Source organism: Sceloporus occidentalis, unplaced genomic scaffold, assembly GCF_023333645.1.
Source record: "Sceloporus occidentalis isolate IW3139 unplaced genomic scaffold, rSceOcc1.0.p SCAF_478, whole genome shotgun sequence".
Classification (NCBI taxonomy): Eukaryota; Metazoa; Chordata; class Lepidosauria; order Squamata; family Phrynosomatidae; genus Sceloporus; species Sceloporus occidentalis.
Window position 1 is genome coordinate 192244 of NW_028317458.1, and position 23756 is coordinate 215999.

Consider the following 23756-nt stretch of genomic DNA (forward strand, 5'->3'; position numbering starts at 1 on the left):
AAAAATACACGGAGGAACTTTTTAAAAAGATGAGAATTCCATCAGAAAGGTATCCGTATTACACGGAAAGATGCCATAGGGAACCAAAGCCCAGAGGCATTCCGGATCATCTTCCACAAGACGTCAGGATATGCTGTTTTTCCTATAAAATTCGCCAAGAAGCGATTCAATTCTTTAAAGACGGGCAAAAATTACAGGAACCATATGAAAAAATAAAAATATTCCAAGATCTCTCGCCCTACACAAGGAATAAGAGAAGGGGGTTCGCCCAAGATACAGCCATATTGAGAACAAATAACATTAAACATATGTAGGGCTTTCCGTTTAAATTAATTATATGGCTTGAAAACACACAATTTTCATTTGATACCCCTGAAAAACTAAAAGAGAAGAGACTTACATAATAGATACATTTCAACAAGGATTTATATGTAAGAAGGGCTATGAATGCTTTATTATGGAAAGCTGGAAAAAAATCAGGACCAGAAGTGAAAGCCTTTATTTTGTGAAATGTAATTATGATGTGAATTTAAAAAAAATAAAAAAATGTCCCTCTGGAGGTGCAGTTAGCAGCGGGGGTTGTCTGCGCCCATCGCGCAGACCTTCCCCGGCTGTCGGAGATCACGGGGAACTCTGATCTCTGACAGCCGGGGAAGGACTAAGCACCGGGGACTCAGAAGTACCGGTAAGTGTGTGGGGGGGAGACAGGAGGATCCAGGTCCCCTGCATCGCTGCGGGGGATCTGGATCTTAGTCTCATAGTCAGACCTAGTTGAGGTCTGATTATAAGACGACCCCGATTATAAGACAAGGGGTATTTTTCAGAGCATTTGCTCTGGAAAAAACCTCGTCTTATAATCAAGCAAATACGGTAACTACACCCCTGACTGTCCTTTTTGATCCTTTAACGACCTGTGTCTCTCTTCTATCACCATTACCCCTTTCCACTCCCAAATTCAAGATTTCAACTGTGCTCTACCCTTTCTCTAGAAATCTCTTTCCCCATACCCAACTTTCAAAAGCTCTCTGAAACCCACTTTTATCAAGAAGCATACAACCTTTTTACCTAACACTCTCAGCCAGCATCTTAACCTTCAAACCATCTGAACGACCAAGAACCTCTACAGATCATCCTTACTTGACCAACTCATTCTCATTCAAGCAGTCTTCTCCTACTGTTTCACTTCCCCCTCATCCACCGACTAGATTGTAAGCTTGCAAGAGCAAGACCCTGTTCTGATTTTGTGCCAGTTTATTAGTGTGTGATTTAAAATATTCTACTGACCAGGGCTACGGAATCTGCTGGTGCTACATAAATAAATGTAATGTAATGTCTTTTTTGTCTCCGTGTACCTTGGGAACCTCTATAAACGTCTTCTCACTACCAGAATTTCTTGTCTTAAAAATTTAACTTTCTTTAAGTTAGTAGGCATTACGTGGCATTGCTTTGTGTGGCTCTCCCTCCATGTGAATTGTCAGTTACACTGAGCGGGACTTCAAGTAAGGTCCAATCAGAGTGTATATGGTGAAGTGGGATTGAACCATTGCAATAAATCCCGACCAGTGTGGGTAGTTATTGCCAGTGAAAATGCCTATGGAGAGGCAGAGACAGGAGGCATGATGACAAAAGTAGTGAAGGGAAGGGGGGTATAGAATAAGACGGGGTTTGAGCCTAACTGCCAGGGAGAGGTGCCTTTTTATTGTATGCCCAGATAGGATGAGGGATGCCAGATAATGTGATAAGAAAAAAAGGAGAAACAGAAGAAAGAAGCAGAGAGGCGGAGAAGAATTTGAGGGGGGTACATAGGAATGGAGAAAGGAATGAAGAAAGAGTGAGATTAAAGAAAGAGTGGGAGAAAAAACAAGAGGGACAGAAAGAGGAAGTGAAAAGAGAAATGGGTGAGAGATGGAGTGATTAGGGAAGAGGGGCACAGAAGAAAGGAAAAAGTGCAGAACATTAAGCAGTAAAGAATGTGTATAGAATAGGGGGAAGAGCAATTATTTCCTGTGTCTGGGTATGATGCACCATGTGTACCTGCCTCAGGTGCCTCTTCATTGCTCTGACCCCTAATCAGTACAATTTCTACATTACTCAGTCCTGACATGCCTTAATAATATTGTTATGTAATAGAATGGGGAGGGGCGCAAGAGAATAAGCTCTGGCCCTGCACAGAATATTACATTTATGGCATTAGATTAAGTGCTTCATGGGAAGCTGGCCTCTACATTAGAGCGACTATGTCTAAGATCATTAAAAGATATGCAGCAGAAAGTTGTTATTAACTAAATTACTTCTAATGTTGTAGAAAATAGGGTATCACAGAGCTGACAACAAAGCTGTTACAGTAGAATATGTTAACGTCACTAACTGGTACAAAAGAGAATGTGTGACTATACCTCTATACAAATCATTAGTTAGGTCTTTATAGAAATATTCTTTCTGTACACCAATTAATAAGATGTGATGGGAGTGGAACAAGTATAAAGAGCTACAAAATTAATACGAGGAATGGTAGAGTTGTTCTGCAAAAAATTTGGTTAACGGGGATTTATTTGCTCTACAAAAGAGGTGCTTAAGGGGATGATATATGATGATATATTATAGTGTACAAATACATTTAAGGTCTGTATAAAGTTCTTGCAAGGTAAATCATCTGCAGACTTTTTTTTTTTTTTAAAGATTTGTTTAAGCAAATTCAACAAGTGTTAAAAAGATAATTACCTTTCACCAAAATAGTCTTTGTTTTGTCCATGTGAAGATGTTAACGCAGATAATGAGCAATTGCTAGTTGGTGTAGTGAATTTCATATTCTGAAGTGAATGCCTTCGACTTTTCCTCTGAACATAGCCTTCAGGAGTGTGTGAGCCTAGGCTAGACCTTCTTCTGTCTTTTTGAACTTTGAGAAATTGATGATCATTTCCATCACCATCTTCATGTTTTAAAGTCATCTGAAAAAAATTTGTCAACCACAAGAATAAAATGACTATTTATTGTGTAATAAAATATGATAACGAAAGTAATAACATTTTCCTAATTTAAGTGCCTGCATTAAATGGTCACTTAACCCTAGTACTCAAAAAGTTAAGTGCACTGAGAAAAACTAATATTTAACTTAATATCATCAAAATACAGCTATACTGACAAACCCAACGCAAAAAATTTTGTAGTGTGGGATTACACTAATGTAACCAACAGTGCCCCTATGAATTGCAGTTTTAAAGTTAAAAATATTAAAGTTAACTTCTATGATATCCCTCTGTTTAGGAAGCTTAGAATGGTTGTGACACAAAATAATTAATACCCTATTTGCTTGATTATAAGACGAGTTTTTTTTTCCAGAGCAAATGCTCTGAAAAATACTCCTCGTCTTATAATCGAGGTCGTCTTCTAATCAGACCTCAAATCGGGCCAGGCTGCTTACCGGTGCTTTTGTCGCACAGTATGCGAGCAGCATCTCTTCTACTGGCCAGGAGAACAGGAACCCAGCAGAGTCACATGAATGCACGTCACGTGCCTCTGCTTGCAAAAACGACACCGCTTGGCGCATCAGATGAGGGTCTGCATGTGTTTCTAGTACAAACCTGGAGTGCGCAAGACACAAATGAACATGTCGCTATGGTTAGAAAAAACATTTTCTAGCCAAAGCGACATATTCCATCATTATTTGTGCACTCAACTTTTGCCCTAGAAATACATGTAACCCCTCATTTGAAGCTCCAAGGGGTGTAGTTTCTTGAAATGTGCACTTTATGTACCCTAATTTAACTTCCCAGATGTCTAGACCACTTTAACGTCAGATATGGCAGATTTGAAAATCTTGTTAAAAAATTGTCTTAAAACATTTAGGGGTGATGCCTGCATTTAGACAGCTCTAGACAGCTGAAAAGTTAAATTATGGTACATAAAGTATACATTTTCAGAAACTACACCCCTTGGCGCATCAAATGAGGGGCTGCATATATTAGTAGCACAAGACTGGAGTGCACAAGACATAAATGAACTTGTCGCTTTTAATTTTTTTTTATTATTATTTTTATAAGTGTGAAATTCACTTATTTGTTGTGCACGTGAGATTTGTCATACAAATACAAATAAGACCTCATTTGCTTGAAGTTGCAGAGGGAAGAAGCCAGGCCCCTGCAGAAGTCTGCGAGTGAGAGATCTGCAGTTCAGGTAAGGGGTGGGGAGAGTTTGGGGCTAATATTTGGGGAGCTGTAGCTTTATATTTCCACAGTAAAAATACACCATATTCTCGGAAATAATAGAGGGGCATGTGTTTGAGATATCTGCAGTGTAACTGTATTGGTCCAATGGTGGAATTTTTATTTAACCCCATGTAGAATGTTGAAAAATGACGGTTGCTGTCTACCGGGCTGATATTTGGGGCACTATAGCTTTAAATTTCCACAGTAAAAATGCACCATATTCTCAGAAATAATAGAGGGGCATGTGTTTGAGATATCTGCAGTTTAACTGTATTGGTCCAATGTGGAATTTTTTTTTAACCCCCTGTAGAATGTTGAAAAATGACGGTTGCTGTCTACTGGGCTGATATTTGGGGCCCTATAGCTTTACATTTCCACAGTAAAAATGCACCATATTCTCAGAAATAATAGAGGGTTATGTGTTTGAGATATATACAGTGTAACTGTATTGGTCCAATGGGGGAATTTTTTTTAACCCCATGTAGAATGTTGAAAAATGACAGTTGCTGTGTATTGGGCTGATATTTGGGGCACTATAGCCTTAAATTTCCACTGTAAAAATGCACCATATTCTCAGAAATAATAGAGGGTTATGTGTTTGAGATATATACAGTGTAACTGTATTGGTCCAATGGGGAATTTTTTTTTAACCCCCTGTAGAATGTTGAAATATGGCAGTTGCTGTCTACTGGGCTGATATTTGGGGCGCTATAGCTTTAAATTTCCACAGTAAAAATGCACCATATTCTCAGAAATAATAGAGGGGCATGTGTTTGAGATATCTGCAGTGTAACTGTATTGGTCCAATGGGGGAATTTTTTTTAACCCCATGTAGAATGTTGAAAAATGACGGTTGCTGTCTACTGGGCTGATATTTGGGGCACTATAGCTTTAAATTTCCACAGTAAAAATGCACCATATTCTCAGAAATAATAGAGGGGCATGTGTTTGAGATATCTGCAGTGTAACTGTATTGGTCCAATGGGGAAATTTTTTTGAACCCCCTGTAGAATGTTGAAAAATGGCAGTTGCTGTCTACTGGGCTGATATTTGGGGCGCGATAGCTTTAAATTTCCACAGTAAAAATGCACCATATTCTCAGAAATCATAGAGGGTTATGTGTTTGTGATATATACAGTGTAACTGTATTGGTCCAATGGGGGAATTTTTTTTAACCCCATGTAGAATGTTGAAAAATGACGGTTGTTGTGTACTGGGCTGATATTTGGGGCACTATAGCTTTAAATTTCCACAGTAAAAATGCACCATATTCTCAGAAATAATAGAGGGGCATGTGTTTGAGATATATACAGTGTAACTGTATTGGTCCAATGGGGGAATTTTTTTTAACCCCCTGTAGAATGTTGAAAAATGACGGTTGCTGTGTACTGGGCTGATATTTGGGGCACTATAGCTTTAAATTTCCACAGTAAAAATGCACCATATTCTCAGAAATAATAGAGGGGGTTGTGTTTGAGATATGTGCAGTGTAACTGTATTGGTCCAATGGGGGAATTTTTTTTAACCCCATGTAGAATGTTGAAATATGACATTTATCAAGTACTGCGTTGCTATTTGGGGTGCTATATCTTTAAATTTCAACAGTAAAAATGCACCATATTGTAAGATATTATTTAGGGGTGTGTGTGTGTGAGATATGTGCAGTGTAAATGTGTTGGTCCAATGGCGGAATTTTGTAATATATGCAGAAATGTTATAAAAGGTAATTTGCTAGATATGAGCGGATATTTACCTTTAATTTGTTTAATAAACGTATCTAATTTTGCAGGGAGATATATTTGTGTGAGAACTCTGCAAAATCCACTAAAAATTGTAACATTATATGATTATCACATTTCCAGGTCTAATGCACCTTTTGCTAATCTAAAGAAAAAGTGTCTGATGGCATGACCACTGATTTGAAAGTGTCTGATAGCTTGACTCCAGTGTCCCTGATGGGGTCATCCAGTCCGGCTTTGCCAAGAGAGCTATTTTTGCTGAGATACTCTGTTTTTTTTACTGGCTATATTTCTTGGGATTTGAGGAGTCCTTGCAGATATCCACTTTAAGGAGAGTATTTTGGTCTATTTTTTTTGTATATACTATTTTGTCAATACATGCCATTAGTGCCTCAGTAAAGCCATTTCAAATGTTGAGAGGTATGATAATGTATGTAAATAGGTGTATCAAAAATATAACCAACATCATCTTTCACATTGCTTGTATCACAAATGTCATTGCTACAGTGGCCTTAAACGCAGTCTTAACTGAGCAAGAACATTTAAAAACTGTTGGGCTACAACAGCATCTATCCACACAGCTAAAGATGTGTACCTCAACTAACAAATTACATTATTGTGGGACAAACAGTGTCATCTTTATTACAAAACAAAATGTTACCTGCCCAGTGTCCAAATATCCTCAGGGGCCCGCATCCAGGGTAGTGATATCCGGATCATGAACGAATCGTTCATTTGATCCGATTCTTTTTAGTGATCCGGATGAATCGGTTCAATAGACTGAACGATTCATTTGTAGCGGTTCAGTCTGTGAATCATGCAGCTGTAACCTGATCCTAGAGCTGTGAGTCATCTGCAGAGCACTCAGACACAGACTCTGGGGTCAGGTTACAGCTCATTAATTCACAGAGGAACGATGACTCATAGAGTCAAAGAGTCGTTCAAAGATTCGAATGATCCGAAGAGTCGAATGATCCGAAGATTCAAATGATTCGAATTTTACAGGGATCTGGATCTTACAAGGATCCGAATCTTACAGAGATTCGAATCATTCAGAGAATATTACTGATACCATACTTTTATAAATAAATACATTAATAATGTTCACACTGCCCCCAGGATTTAGATTCCCCTGAGTTTGCCCCCCTTTACCTATAACTGCACCTACAGTTAACTTTATTAAATTAATTAAATTAACCCTCAGTCATCAGCATAAAATTAACCCTTATACCCCATCAACCATAACTGCCCCTGAAATTAACCGTAAAGATCCCATTAACCATAACGGCCCCTGAAATTAACCGTAAAGATCCCATTAACCATAACGGCCCCTGAAATTAACCCTAAATACTCCATTAACCATAACTGCCCCTAAATTAATTGCATGTACTCCAGATAAATTGCCTAATAAATTGGTATGGTTGATGGGATCTTTAGTGTTAATTTAGGGACAGTTATGCTTAATGAGGTGTTTAGGGTTAATTTGGGGACAGTTATGCTTAATGGGGTCTTTAGTGTTAATTTGGGGGCAGTTATGCTTAATGGGGTCTTTAGTGTTAATTTAGGAGCAGTTATGCTTAATGAGGTGTTTAGGGTTAATTTGGGGACAGTTATGCTTAATGGGGTGTTTAGGGTTAATTTAGGGGCAGTTATGCTTAATGAGGTGTTTAGGGTTAATTTGGGGCAGTTATGCTTAATGGGGTCTTTAGTGTTAATTTAGGAGCAGTTCTGCTTAATGAGGTGTTTAGGGTTAATTTGGGGGCAGTTATGCTTAATGGGGTGTTTAGGGTTAATTTGGGGGCAGTTATGCTTAATGGGGTGTTTAGGGTTAATTTGGGGGAAGTTATGTTTAATGGGGTCTTTAGTGTTAATTTAGGGGCAGTTATGCTTAATGGGGTCTTTAGTGTTAATTTAGGAGCAGTTATGCTTAATGAGGTGTTTAGGGTTAATTTGGGGGCAGTTATGCTTAATGGGGTGTTTAGGGTTAATTTGGGGCAGTTATGCTTAATGGGGTCATTAGTGTTAATTTAGGGGCAGTTATGCTTAATGGGGTCTTTAGTGTTAATTTGGGGGCAGTTATGCTTAATGGGGTGTTTAGGGTTAATTTGGGGGCAGTTATGTTTAATGGGGTCTTTAGTGTTAATTTAGGGGCAGTTATGCTTAATGGGGTCTTTAGTGTTAATTTGGGGGCAGTTATGCTTAATGGGGTGTTTAGGGTTAATTTGGGGGCAGTTATGCTTAATGGGGTGTTAAGGGTTAATTTTAGGGGCAGACATGGTTGATGGGGTGTTTAGGGTTAATTTAATGGTGAGGGTTAATTTAATTAATTTAATAAAGTTAGCTTAAGGTGCAGTTGCAGGTAAAGGGGAATGTAAATCCTGGGGGCAGTGATTATTAATGTATTATTTATAACAGTATGGTAATATTATCTGACTGATTCGAATCCCAATGAAGGCAGAGAGTCGTTCAAAGATCCGGATCTTACAATGATCCGGATCTTACAGTGATCCGGATCACTGTAAGATTCGGATCCCTGTAAGATCCGAATCTTTGAACGACTCTCTGCCTTCATTGACATCACTGGAGGCAGGGGGGAGGATTCATAATGAAAGGGGCGGGGCCAATCGTTAGTGTGCCTGCACGGAGTTACTGGAGAACAGTAACTCCTGTGAGTCACACTGAGTGATCCGAAGATTCGGATCATGAATCGGATCATTTCAGTGAACGAATCGAAATGATCCGATTCACTTTAATGATCCGAACTTCCCATCACTAATCCAGGGGCTCCTTCTTCACTGAAATCAAACATCTCTTGCAATATAAATTGCTGGGGGCAGGGAATGAGAGCGAATATTTCTTAGTGATTGTAAGTTCGGAACAGTAAACTGAATCGGTTCATTTCAAATGATTAATTGAAATTAACTGAGAATTTAATTTAATTAATTTAATAAGGTTAACTTAAGTTGCAGTTAGAAGTAAAGAGGTGCAAACGAAGGGGGATCTAAATCCTGGGGGCAATGAAGATTAATCCTGTATTTAGTTATAAAAGTATATTTGTGTTTGATTCAGTGAACTGATTCAGTGAGTCAGTGAACCGATGACTCATAGTTCCTCTGAACGGTTGTTTGACTCAGTGAATCGATGACTCATAGCTTCACTGAACGAGTCAGTGAATCGATGAGCTGTAACTTGATCCCAGAGTTGGTGTGCTGTGCAAATGACTCACTCCATGATCATAGTACAACTTCAGTTAATGATTCATAGACTGAACTGTTACAAATGAATCGTTCAGTGTACTGAACTGATTTATCCGGATTATTGAAAAGAACGATTCGTTCATGAACCGGACATCACTAATAATTCTCATTTATGGGCATTTGCATGCCAACCAGTGGCGACTCTAGGAACAATATACAGGGGGGGGCACATAAGATACCACAGTCACAACTGGGAGGGCACTAGCAAATTCTATCACTAAATCATTCAACCGAAACACTGGACACTTATGACAAGCTTTCCAAAGTTTTCCTCTCTTCTGACCTGAGAAAGAGAGGAAAACTCTCTTTTTTACAGTTTACGAATAAGTGCAGAGACAGAGCGACAGAACTTTACACATATCTACCCATAAGCACACATAAACATACACTGCCATTCTACACACCTGCCCATACACACCCATATACACATACAAACACACACCATCTTACACACACAGACATATATACATATACACTTCCATTAAACCCCTTTCTTCCCATCTCTTACCTTTCTCATCTTCCATCTTGTCATGGGAGCAAGAGGTCTATCATTTCAGACTGCTGCTTTAGTGCCCCCTAATCACTGTGCGCCAGCTATTGATGCAGAGCAGTGGGGTAAGACATCATATCCCGGTGCTTGGCATCAATTGCCGGCACATAGTGATTAGGGAGCATGGAAGATGAGTTCTGAAGTAACAAACCTCGCGCTCCCTAATGCTCATCGGGCACATCCTACCCCGACCAGCACTCATGGTGCCTGGGTGCACAATGCCCACGCGGGCGGCAGATGACCTGGGCTGGTCAAGGAGATCATAATCCCCCACCATTAGGGAGCATGAGGTTTGTCACAATTGCCCCCTTTCCCCCTGTAGTGACGCTTATGATGCAAAGAAAAAACATGTATTTAAAGGTGATGCTCATGATTGCTGGATTGTCACATCAGTCACAAAAAAGTATATTCTGTTTGGGATCACCACAAAAAAAACAGAAAATCTTAACTGGATTATTTTTTGATTAGTTAGTTTGTAAGTGCATTGTCCTTTTATACTTCTGTACCAGTACCGTTTAACCACTCGTGACCAATGACATATCGGGTATGTCATGGGGGGGGCTCCATGTCGCCACAATCATTGCACCACAAAGCAAGTTGCTTGATTATGTTATGGTGGGTAAAGGTGATGGAAACCCTTCCACTTAAATTTAAGGGGTAGTAGAAGTATTATTAAACACTCATCTACAGACACCAGACAAGTCAGAAGGCTTGTTTTTCCCTCAGAAATCTCATGGTGCTGCCACGACCACATCCACTTTATAAGTCTCCTATTATTCCTGTGTGAATGTCCTCTTGCAGGGAGGCTGAGGATGGCATCAGATCCAGGAGGGAGTGGTATTGGGATATTGTACGGCAAAGGTATTTGGAAACTAAATGCAAGAACACTAAATAATGGGCAAGTTAAATAAGAATTTATACAGTATTATGCTCATGGGAAATCCACACAGTGTTTATACGACACCATGTCAAGCTGATGGGAACATATTAAAACTGATATTAAAGGGTTTTTTAAGTCCAAAGCCCAAAAGGAAGGAAATGCTCAATACATGCAGTACCTCACCCTAAGACTTAAATGAAGTAGAATACACTCCAGGGTTAATAATGGGGAGAGTATAAACTTAGACCACATTGCTGGAATTAAAGATAAAATTGAGGAAACTTCAATATGATCGTATGAACTCGTTGAAGGCGTAGAATGAATATGACAGTTGGGGATTTTCTGTTCCTGATCCATTTGAAGCTTGTAAAGAACGAATAGGTAAGAAAACCGTATCAGGATTAGTAGACAAAGATGGACATATCCAAACAGAGGGAAGGGAAATTCGGGATATTGCTTCATCGTATTTTGAAAAACTGTTTGCAAAACAAGATATAGACAGGAGTGAAATACAAATGTATTTACAAGATGCGGATACTCCGGTATTAGATATAAATGAGGCTGTGGAAATTATTAGACCTGTAACGGAAGATGAAATTAAAATGAGTATCAATTCTTTAGCCACAAAAAAAAAGTCCAGGTTCGGATGGACTAAGTGTTGAATTTTATCGGGCTTTTTCTGATATTTTGATACTTGATCTTGTAATGTTGTATAATGAGGTGTTAACTTTGGGACAGTTAACTCGATCACAGTACACCTCTATTTTAGTTATTTTGTCTAAACGTGGTGATTTGGCTGAGTTAAAGAATTGCGTCCGCTGTCTTTATTAAACACTGATTATAAAATACTTGCAAAAATTATGTCTTTGTCACGGGGTCAGGTAGCGAAGGAGGATCCGACTATGCAGATATAAGGACGTAGCATAGTCCAGAAAACAGTCCGATCAAAAGGGCAATGGCAAACAGCGAGGTCAAAACGTATCCGAGGTCGAGGCAGGCAGATAAGAGGCAAAACGGTATAACAGGTCCAAGGTCAGGGCAGGCAGATCACAATCGTAGTCAAAAGAACAGGCAAAGGTACAGCACACCCCAAAAAGTAATATACTTTGAACGGGTACAGAAGAGAAAACAAATGGCCTTTAACTAGGGAATTCCTACTCACAATGAGGCTGCGGTGTGCCGTGCGTCGCGTGACGTCATCGCGGCAGGAATCCGATCCGCAATCTCGGCGGTGAGAGGTGGTGACGCGCCTGCACATCCCCGGCGTGCAGGCGCAAGCCCGAGCGATGACGTGGAGGCAGGACCACCCTGCCGGCGTCCGGTCCCCTGGTGTGTGTGCCGCGGCGGCGCTTGTGACGCTCAGTCGACGTCGGGTCGCGGCGGGGCGGAGCCGCGACCCCGACGTGACCGCGCGGCGTCAGCGGCAGGACGGAGTGAGCTACCGCGAGCACGCGAGGTAAGTGTCGCGGCGGCTCGCGTGACAGTACCCCCCCGCCAGGAGCGCTCCCCGTGCGCGACGGAGCCGGACGAGAGGGAAACAGCGCGTGGAAACGGGCGACACAACGGGGAGCGTGCACGAAGCGAGCCGGCACCCAAGTCCGCTCCTCAGGACCGTACCCCTTCCAGGCCACAAGGTACTGCAAGCCGTTGCGAACCCTACGGGAATCAAGGATCCTGTCAACGTAGTACTCCTCATGACCCTGGACAACGAGGGGAGCAGGAGTCTTAACGGGACCGGAGAACTGGTTGGTCACATACGGCTTCAACAACGAGACGTGGAAGGACCTAGGTATTCTCATGGTAGGTGGCAGATCAAGGGACACCGTCACGTCGTTGAGCTTGGCATGGATGCGGAAAGGACCAATAAAACGGGGACCCAGAGATCTGGACGGCTGGCGCAAATGAATGTGCCGCGTAGACAACCATACTCGGTCACCCACTTGGTAAGCCGGAGGAGGTGTTCTCTTGGAGTCAGCACATCGCTTGTAGCGATGTTGGGCTTTCAGGAGAACATCCCGGAGGTATTGCCAATGCTTGTCCATGTCAGACACACGACAGTCGACTGCAGGCACCGAGAAGGAGGAACGGGAAGACGGAGGAGGCAAAACGACAGGGTGATAGCCTAAGGCAGCAAAAAACGGGGTACAGCCGATGGACTCGTGAAGAGAACCGTTGTATGTCATCTCTGCGAGCGGGAGGAGAGAAGACCAGTTGTTTTGTCGTTCGTTGCTGAATATCCTCAGGTATTGTTTGAGAGTTTGGTTTGTTTTTTCAGTCTGTCCATTGGTCTGAGGGTGATATGCCGACGATAAATGGAGCTGTATGCCGAGTCTATGGCAGAGGTGTCTCCAGTAGTGAGATATGAACTGTGTACCTCGGTCAGACACCATGTGGAGAGGGTGTCCGTGAAGACGGACGATGTGGTTGCGGAAGACTTCGGCTAGTTGCAGAGACGAAGGAAGGCGTGGTAAGGCGATGAAGTGCGCTTGTTTGGAGAAGCGGTCGACAACCACCAGAACGGTGGTGTTACCTTGCGACTTGGGTAGATCCACGATGAAGTCCATTGACACGTGTGTCCAGGGGACCGTGGGAATGGGAAGTGGATGCAGGAGACCTTGAGGACGCTTCCGAGAGGTTTTTTGGCATGTGCAGGTGTGACAGGCAGCAAGGTACGCTCGGATGTCTTTGGCAAGGGATGGCCACCAGAACGCTCTCCATATGAGGTAGTCTGTCTTCCGAAAACCTGAGTGTCCTGCGAGAAAGGACTTATGTCCCCAGTGAAGGACGTCCGTGCGGAGACTGGGAGGGACGAAAAGACGACCCGGAGGAGGACGTCCGGAAGACGGGATGGCCCCTTGGGACATGCAGATTTTGCTCATTGTGCGGAGGGACAGACCGGCGATGAGGCGTGTGGACGGTATGATGGGCTCGTCGGTTTGTTGGTCTCTGTGGCTGTTATGTTGTCTGGAGAGTGCATCGGCCTTGACGTTTTTGGAGTCCGGTCTGTAAGTGATGTAGAAATTAAACCGGTTAAAAAACAGCGACCACCGTGCTTGTCGAGGACTTAACCTCTTGGCGCTCTCAATGTACAACAGGTTCTACAGGTTGTTCCGTGCCTTCTAACAGGTGGCGCCACTCCTCGAACGCCGTTTTGACGGCTAGGAGTTCGCGGTTCCCAACGTTGTAGTTCCGTTCGGCCGCGGAGAAACCTTTAGAAAAGAAGGCACAGGGATGATATTTTGTGGTCTGGTCATGTCGTTGCGATAAAACTGCCCCTGCTCCGGTTTCGGAGGCATCAACCTCTAGGAGATACTGTTTGGAAGGATCTGGCCGCCGTAATATGGGGGCTGAGACGAAGGCTTGCTTGAGACGGTCGAACGCCTGTCGGGCGTGTGTGGTCCATAGAGACGGGTCAACTCCTTTTTTAGTCATAGCAGTGATTGGAGCGGCTATGGTAGCGTAATTTCTGATAAAGCGTCTGTAATAATTGGCAAAGCCCAGGAAACGTTGGATGGCTTTGAGTGTGTGTGGGAGGGGCCATGCGGTTATGGCCTTGAGTTTAGCAGGGTCCATGTGAAGACCTTCGGAGGAGACGAAGTACCCAAGGAAGGGCAAACGGGTCTTCTCGAAGACGCATTTTTCGGCCTTGGCGTACAAACCGTTCTCCCGTAGCCTCTGCAGAACAGCCTTTAGGTGACGCCGGTGTGTGTCGAGCGTAGGGGAATAGACGAGGATGTCGTCCAGGTATACAATGACGTGGGACAAAAGCATATCTCTGAAGACGTCGTTAATGAAGGCCTGGAAGACCGCAGGAGCGTTGCACAACCCAAAGGGCATGACTCTATATTCATAGTGTCCGAAGCGGGTGTTGAAGGCCGTCTTCCACTCGTCCCCGGAATTAACGCGAATCAGATTGTAGGCACCCCTGAGATCCAGTTTGGTGAAATAGGTGGCCCCTTTCAAGAGGTCTTAGATCTCTGTGATGAGGGGAAGCGGATACCGGTTCTTAATCGTGATACGGTTCAAGCCCCTGTAATCGATACATGGCCTTAGGGACCCTTCTTTCTTGGCCACAAAGAAAAATCCAGCCCCAGCAGGTGAAGAGGATTGGCGAATGAAGCCTTTGTCTAGGCTTTCCTTGATGTATGTTTCAAAGGCTTTGTTCTCCGGTTCGGAGAGAGGGTACGTACGTCCCCTTGGTGGATTGGAACCAGGTAACAGTTCGATGGCACAATCGTAGGGCCGATGGGGTGGTAGCTTCTCCGCATCCTTTTTGGAAAACACATCCAAGTAGTCGCAGCAGTGTTTTGGTACCAGGGTTCTGGGGTCTGTGGGTGTGATCTCAAGGACGAGATTGAGTCGGCGACAGGGCACGACACAAGACACGTGACACCGGTTGCTCCATGCCAGTATGTCTCCTTTGTCCCAATCGATGTGAGGGTTGTGCCGACATAGCCAGGGATGTCCCAGGATGAGAGAGGCATGAGGAGACTTGATTATTTCGAACGTGAGCTGTTCCTGGTGGGTTACCCCCACCAATAGGGTTAGGGGTATGGTTTCCTGTGTCACGAGTCCTGATCCCAGAAGAGAGCCATCGATAGACGCCACTAGAGAAGGCGTTTCTTTGGTGCAAAGCAGTAAGTGGTGGTCCTTAGCCCACTGGAGATCCATGAACATGCCCCCAGCTCCGGAATCTATAAAGGCGCGGGTGGTCACCACATGATCCTCCCAGCAGATGGAGATGGGCACCGTCAAGCGAGTAGTGGGAGGAGAAGTCAAGCGATATGTGCTTAGGGTGCCTTCTCCGGTACATCCTAAGCGTTGTCTTTTACCGGCCTGGTGGGACAGGAGGGCAAAAGATGGTCAGCTTGACCACAGTACATACAGAGTCCCTGTGTCCGTCTGTGCTTCTTTTCAGCCTCGGAGAGTCGACGAACGGTCCCAATCTCCATGGGTTCATCAGCAACGGACGAGGGGGATGTAGTGGATGGAGGTTTTGCGAGACCGGAGGTGAATAGTCCAGTTTTCCTTCCATGGTTGTGGTCTTGCAACCTTTCTTGGATACGTTTATCCACTCGTAGACACAGGGCTATGAGGTCCTCGAGATCCGTGGGGGTGTCCTGGAAGACGAGGGCGTCTTTGATCTTCTCGTTGAGACCACGTTTGAAGGCGGCTTTGAGAGCGCCCTCTTCCCAGTTGGTCTCATGGGCTAGGGTGCGAAACTCCACGGTGTACTGAGCCAAGGTTTTGCGGCCTTGGTGGAGATCAAGCAACGAGGACTCTGCAGTCTCTTTACAACCTGGAGCGTCAAAGACGGTTCGAATAGCATCCATAAAAGCGGGACAGTCCTCAAGGAGGTATGATTCTTGTTCAACAAGGGGGGATGCCCACAGCAATGCGTCTCCTTTAAGTAGCGATATAATAAACGAGACCCTTTTGGAGGACGTCTGGAACGCTTGGGGATGGTTCCGGAAGTGGAGCATACATTGGTTGAGGAAACCACGGCACTCCTTCGGATCCCCAGAATATTTTTCGGGCAGAGGAAACCTTGCGACGGCCCCCGTGTCCTCGTGTGAGGTGTCTCTGCGATGAGGAGAACTCACGGTAGGTAGTGATGTCAAGGAACGCAGCAGGTCTGTCATGGCGTCGACCTTTTGTTCCAGGGATTGGAGTTGAGCGGCCTGGGCGGCGAGACGCTGGTCCTGGAGTTCCTGACGTGCTTGCAGCCGTGCCATATCCGCGGGATCCATGTTGGACCCGTTCAAAATTGTCACGGGGTCAGGTAGCGAAGGAGGATCCGACTATGCAGATATAAGGACGTAGCATAGTCCAGAAAACAGTTCGATCAAAAGGGCAACGGCAAACAGCGAGGTCAAAACGTATCCGAGGTCGAGGCAGGCAGATAAGAGGCAAAACAGTATAACAGGTCCGAGGTTGAGGCAGGCAGATAAGAGGCAAAACGGTATAACAGGTCCAAGGTCAGGGCAGGCAGATCAGAATCACAGTACGGCGTCGGCGGCATCGATGGGAGCGCAGCCGCGATCCCCTGGTGTGTGTGCCGCGGCGGCGCGTGTGACGCTCAGCCGACGTCACCACGCGCCGTAAGCGGCAGGACGGAGTGAGCTGCCGCGAGCACGCGAGGTAAGTGCCGCCGCGGCTCGCGTGACAGTCTTCAAGGCTCAGTGTGGTAGCAGAAGCATTGATAAGTCCATGTCAGTCATGTGCAGTTAAAAATCGTAGCATACAAGATACACTATTATTGGTGAGAGAGGTGATAGAACACGCAAAACAGCAGACAGAAGGTGTGTACTTGGTTGGGTTGGATCAAACCAAAGCCTTTGACCGGGTACATCATGGATTTTTATTTGAGACCTTGTTAAATTATGGTATTCCTGAGACTTTCATTAAATGGTTGGAAATCTTATATAAAGAAGCAGAAAGTTTTCCTTTGATTAACGGTAATTTGGGTCAATCTTTTCAGATTAAATCTGAAGTACCTTTACTTTATGTTTTCAGCATTGACCCTTTGTTAAAGAAAATTCAAGGGCATCAGGATATTGTAGGGGATGGAAATGAAGTTAGGAGGTGCCTCGGAGCATGTCAAACTCTGCGCTTATGCAGATTATATTACTGTTTTTTTTAAATCTGATGCTGACAACAGGGTATTACAGCGAGAATTAGACATTTACTCTAAAGTTTCAAATTCTATGGTTAATTAGGATAAAAGTGAGGCTCTTTGGATTGGGAATCAAACAGAAGCGTTTCCGATTTGTTTTAAAAGGAAGGAAGAAACTATTAAAGTCTTAAGGATCACATTTGGATGTGTAGAGTATATAGGCCAAAGAAATTGGGAAGGGAGGTTAGAAATTTGTTCTGCTAAAATACAAAAATGGAAGAACTGGAAATGGTCCTTTGATAGGAAAATTCAAGCCATTAAACGGTTTCTCCTTCCAATATTTATCTATACCAGTTTTGTTTTCCTGCTACCTAAAAATGTGGTGGTTAGAATTACAGGTTTGTTTTTTCGGTTTATATGGGGAAATCAGTTAAACTTCATTAAGAGAAACGTTACATATCTTCCCAGGAAAGACGGAGGTTTGGGTATGGTGTGCCCTGAATTATTTTTCAATTTATTATTTCTAAGTAAGAATTTATGTTTTTTTTTTAAATCTGGTAGAACAGATTTATGGGGGGTTCTGTATAAGAAACAGATAGTGTATTTTGTAGGTGTTTGGGTAAGTGGTGAAAAGATTAAGAGTATTTCTTCATTTAAATTTTTTCTTTTTATTGTATTATGTACACTTTGTGCATATTCCCTGTGGGTAGTTTATTTGTTGGTTTTCTTTTAATGTTGATGACTTTCTTATACTCCTTTGATGCTCTCTGTGATACGCCAACCTCTTCTACGTTTCATGAGCCATTCGATGTATGCTGATTGTCGAGGCACTGCTCTTATTGGTCTCTTTATATCATTGCCTGTATTTATCCTATTACCAAGAGATACATGTACCATCTCATCTTATTTGTATTGTCACATTCAAATGTACACTGTATGTATCCTTGTTCATGACTATTGTCTGATTGCTGTATCAATAAATGGAGAATTGATTAAAAAAAAAAGATTAAGAGGATGTCTGGTAGATATAAGCCACGTGCTATCTATGCTCAGCAATGTATTTGTTTATTGCTGAAATGGCAAATTTCTTTTAATGATTTTATTCAATTTGATAGGAAAATATTGTATAAAAGTATCCTAACCAAGTACTACAGTGCACAGCTTGTTTTGAAAGATTGCCCTACTACCTTGTAATTATTGTTTCTTTTTCGTGATTGTATTTTTTGTTGCATGAATATTTAATAATATAATTTCCACTTTATACATGGATCCCTTGAATACAGCCCGTATCTCCCCCATAAACCCCCACCACAGCCCCTGTTCCCCCATTACAGTCCCTACCCCCCAATACAGACCATAGCCCCCCAATACAGCCCCTATCCCCCACCATAGTCCATGTTCCCCCCCTTTACAGCCACTGAACCCTATTACAGCACCTATTCTCCATCACAACAACTATCCCCACCACAGCTCCTGTCCAGCATCGCAGCCACTGTTTCCCTCACTAGAGCCTTTGTTTCCATCACCACAGCCACTGTTCCCCACCACTGCCCATGTCCTCCAATACTGCCCATATCCCCTCACCATAAATCTTATCCCCATTACAGCTCATATACCCCACCACTACCCTCACTACTTCCCCTATCTCCTCACTGTCACTGGAGACTTCCCATTACATTCAGGAATTCGAACGCTACGGAGAATACACCATCATCTCTGGAGGAGTAAATTGGATATCCTTCACTGGAACCTTACAGGATTGTATCTAAGTTTGCTGAAGTACACCCAAATTAGCGCTCCTCAGTCAACATGGCCTCAAAACGTAAATATGATACAAATTATATTAAATCTGTCTTTTCATATATTGAAGATAGACGTGATGGACAGAAACCAGAGTGTGTTTTGTGTTTGGCGAAACAATAGCTAACGAAAGCATGAAGCCATCAAAGCTAAAGCGCCATTTAGACACAAAACGCCCGGCCTTTGCAGAAAAACCTGTTGAGTATTTTCAACAAAAGCTACAAGAGCTGAGGGCATCACAAAAGTGCCTAACATCTTCTGGTTCAAAGCAAGAGCAGGCACCCCGAGCATCTTAACATGTAGCTCATCGTATTGCAACATGCAAGAAAGCCCCCACTATTGCAGAAGACCTTATCTTACCTGCCGCCATTGATATGGCCAGAGAGGTCCTGGATCAATCTGCTGCAGATAAATTTAAGACAATTCCACTATCCAATGACACAATAGGCAGGAGGATTCAAGAAATGTCAGGTGACATAAAACAACAGACCACAGCTCACACTAACACTAACAAATACTATTCATTACAATTGGATGAATGCACGGATGTTGTGAACCATTCCATTTTACTGGTTTATGTGAGGCCTGTGTGGGAAGGAGACTTTCAGGAGCAATTTCTCTGCAGTAGAGAGCTTCCCACCACTACTACTGCAGAGGACATTTTCAGTACTTTTGATTCATACTTGGGTTCGGTGTGCCTGATATGGGATATGTGTGTTGGAATCACAACCAATGGTGCAGCCTGCATGATTGGAAAACACTCAGAGGTGGTGAAGAGAATTCTTGAAAAGGCACCAAATGCGATTTGGAACCATTGTTTTTTGCACAGGGAGGCATTAGCAGCCAATGATATGGTGCCAGTGCTTCCCGAAACTTTGAAAGATGCTGTCAAAGTGGTAAACTACATTAAACTGAGTGCCAAGCATGCCAGGTGTCTTCAGAATCTGTGCATAGACCTGGGCAGTGAACATGTCCAGGTGCTGTATCATGCAGAGGTGCGCTGGCTTTCCAGGGGCAACTGAGAAGGGAAATCGCGGCCTTCATCTCAGATTGCAACTCGACCCTTGCTGATCTGTTTAACACTGACATGTGCCTTGCACAAGTTGCTTATCTTGCAGATGTGTTTGAGCAGCTGAACACATTAACCCCTTCAGGACCGGGACGTACCTGGTACTTCCTGGTTACTGGTCACCGGTAGACCGGGACGTACCAGGTACGTCTCCTCCAAAAAACGCCCCCCACATCACCACAATCGCGGAGACCAGCACAGCCTCTCTAAACCCGCCCCCAAGCCTATGATCACTCCCACTGAGTGATTTTGTAGGCAGAAACAGCGATTGCAGAAAACTCTGCAATCGCGGTTTCAGCTGCCACAGGCAGCTTTAGGGAAGGGGGGGGGGTGTTGAATGGGTCCAACACCCCCTGATCAAACACCCCCCTGCTGCCTGATCGCTCCATGAGAGCATCAGCGCAGCGTTAACCCCTTCAATGCCGCGATTGCGGCATTGAAGGGGTTAATTCCCGTTTTGTAGGGGGCTCTGCTGCTGGTGGTCTGCCTGGAAACCCAGGCAGACCAGCAACAGCAAAAACGAGCCCCCAGAAGTCCTCTGATCAGTCCTGTAGGACTGATCAGAGAGACTCCTCCCCTACAATCTCCAGTCTGTTGGAGATTGTGCCCCAGCTGCCAGAGGCAGCTTCAGGGACAGGGAGACAGGGTTCTTTGGTCTCCACATAAGTGTGGAGACCAGCCCCCCCCACCCCCACTCAGTTAACCCCTACCCCCCTCTTGTGGGGACTAAATATCAGTTAATGCTGTGCTTCAATGGAGCATCAGCATTGAAAGAGTTAAAAAAAAAATGTAAAAAATAATAATAATAATAAAAAAAAAAACCAATTAATTAAATAATAATATTAAAAAAAAAAATAACAGCACTGACCTGAAAGTCCAGGGTGCTTCCAGGTCAAATGCTGGGCTGGGCTGATCAGATCGCTCCTGGCCAATAGGAGTGATCGGATCATTATGGCAGCCCACGGATGACCCTGCTCTACAAAGAGAGAGGGGTCATCTAGGGTAATTATGGAAAAACACAAATTATTAATAAATGAAAAAATCATAATTATTACCTGATCACTTGTCGGAGACATTTTAAGTCGCTGATTATTGATCGGTCTCCCTGATTGATGTCAGCAGCCTAAACCTGTCACTTACAAGCAATCTGATGAAAAAAAATATTTAAAAAAATGTAAATGCGCATGTTCCAGTTTTGCCCTTATAGCTTCCTCAAAAAATGCATGAACCATGCATGTGAGGCCTTGTTGGAATCATGGGATGTTGGTGAACAAAATGTGGTGTTTTCTTCCACTGTTGCACTTATGGTGTGCAAGAAATTCAGTGCAACATTGAAATGTATGCGTTAAAAACGCAATAAAATAATTTCCCTGTTAAGTTTGGCAGACATCAGTGAAGAAATGGCTGGCTGAAAACTGTCAAAACTACCCTAGTTGAACACCTTGACTTGTCTACTGTTCATAAATATATACTTTTATGGGGTAATTTACAGTGGGGGGCTTCCAAAATGTCCCAAATGGGATATGGGCCCAGGAAACCAATTTCTGAAAATTCCAAATGTGAAAACGAAAATGCGCATGTTCCAGTTTTGCCGTCGTAGCTTCCTCAAAAAATGCATGAACCATGTTCCTTGTTGGAACCGGGGGATGTTGGTGAACACAATTTGGTGTTTTTTTCTGCAGTTGCACATATTCTATACAAAATATAATATAAAATCTAAAGCAACATTGCAACATATGCAAAAAAAACCAAAAAAATATAAAAATACCTCAAAATTTGGCAGCAATTGGCGATAAAATCCCTGTCAAAATGACCCTAGTTGTACACCTTGACTTATCTACTGTTCATAAACATATAATTTTGGGGGGATAATCAGTATCTGTGACAACTATTGCAGTTATTAGACTACCATGCCAAATTTGAAAAAAATTACATTTCAAAAACGTGATGCATGCCTTGCAATATTTGCCCATATACTGGTCAAAATAGATAAAAATCCTGGCCATGTTGGGTGGTTTCCAAATCAAGACAAGTTAATGAATATATTTGGGATAATTTTTTCCCATTGGTTCAATGTGTGTACAATTTATATGTGTACAAAACTGTAAAAAAATGCGTTTTTTTGTTGTTTTTTTTCCCCCCCACTTTTTCCAGTTTATTTCAAATAAAACAATGTACTACCCAGCTTAATATGGTTTCAAATGAAAGCCCTACTTGTGCTGAAAAAAATAATATATGATTTGTGTGGGTGCACCAATTGATAAGAGAGAAATTACAGTTGAAGAAAGACATGGCAAAAACACAAAAACGGCTCCGGTCCTTTAGCGACACCCTAGCTTAAAAATCCCGGCCCTGAAGGGGTTAAATGTGTCTATGCAAGGGAAGAGACACAATATTTTTGCACAGACTGAAAAAAATCGAGGCTTTCAAAAAGGAAATGGCATTATGGACAAGTCATGTTTCCAAAGAGAGACTTGATTTGTTTCCCAATGCTAGTGATGAGCTTACACACCTCGACTCCACAGGCAGAAATTAACTTAAGAACACTATAGTAGCACATCTCACAAAGCTGCAGGAACATTTTAAAGACTACTTCCCAGAGCACCACAGGGATGATGGCTGGATACGCGATCTCTTTGGAATTGATTTGGAAAGCATCATGTTGCCAAGCAACGAAGACAGTCAGCTTGTAGAGCTTTCATGCGATCAGATGCTAATTTTTTTTTTACTGAGCTAACCCTCCCAGTTTTGGTGTAATGTTATGGCTGAATATCCTTCCATCTCAACCCATGCCATCAAAGTTTTACTACCTTTCAGCACAACTTTGTGAGAGTGGCACTTTCATTTCACTAGCGCTGTGATTATTGCACAATTAATGTTCACTAGCGCTGTGATTCCTGCATTATTTATTGATTGTGCAAAGTATCCATTTGTTTACTGTTTAAAAAGTGCATATATATGTGGAATACTGCACAAGTTGTTTTATGGAATAAAATACAATGTTTCGGAAATGAAATTATTTTTGGGTCGTGACTTAATGACCAAAGACAAATGTGGGTCCTGAGAACACATGGGTTGAGAATCACTGGTCTAGTGTATTGTGTATCCTGTTTTCTGAAGTTTGCAGTGCATTGATTCTTGGCTTGTTTTTGACCTCTTTTTGCCTGACGATTTGGTACCTTGCATCCAGCTCAGTTTATGACCTTAGCTTGCCTGCTTACTTGCTTCCTATCTGACCTTGGCTTGTATGCTTACCTGCTCCGTGTATAACATCAGGTTGTCTGCTTAAGTGCTTGGTGAATGACCCCGGCTTGTCTGCTTAACTGCTCAGTGTATGACCCCGGCTTGTCTGCTTAACTGCTCCGTGTATGACCCCGGCTTGTCTGCTTAACTGCTCTGTGTATGACCATGGCTTATCTGTTGATTGGTTTTGGAATTCCACGCTGATTTTTTAAATCACTTATTTAGCAAATAATGCCCTAAACCAGGGGTAGGCAATCTTCGGCTCTCCTGATGTTGTGGACCACATCTCCCATAATGCTCTTACAGTCATAATGATGGCAAATCATAACATCTGGAGAGCCGAAGGTTGCCTACCCCTGCCTAAACCAATGTTCTCTACTAACTATCACATTTGCCT

The 23756-nt window shown here is 43.1% G+C and overlaps 1 protein-coding gene across 1 annotated transcript in view; it reads right to left on the reverse strand.

Annotated features, from left to right (window-relative positions):
* LOC149271645 (FH1/FH2 domain-containing protein 3-like) overlaps nt 1-23756 on the reverse strand; it is a gene marked incomplete at its 5' end in the record, with an annotated part of 193457 nt that overhangs the window by 166011 nt on the left and 3690 nt on the right. Inside the window, one exon of the mRNA XM_089507243.1 lies at nt 2722-2948. Coding sequence (XP_089363369.1) covers nt 2722-2948 — 227 coding nt within the window. The remainder of the gene's footprint in view (nt 1-2721; nt 2949-23756) is intronic.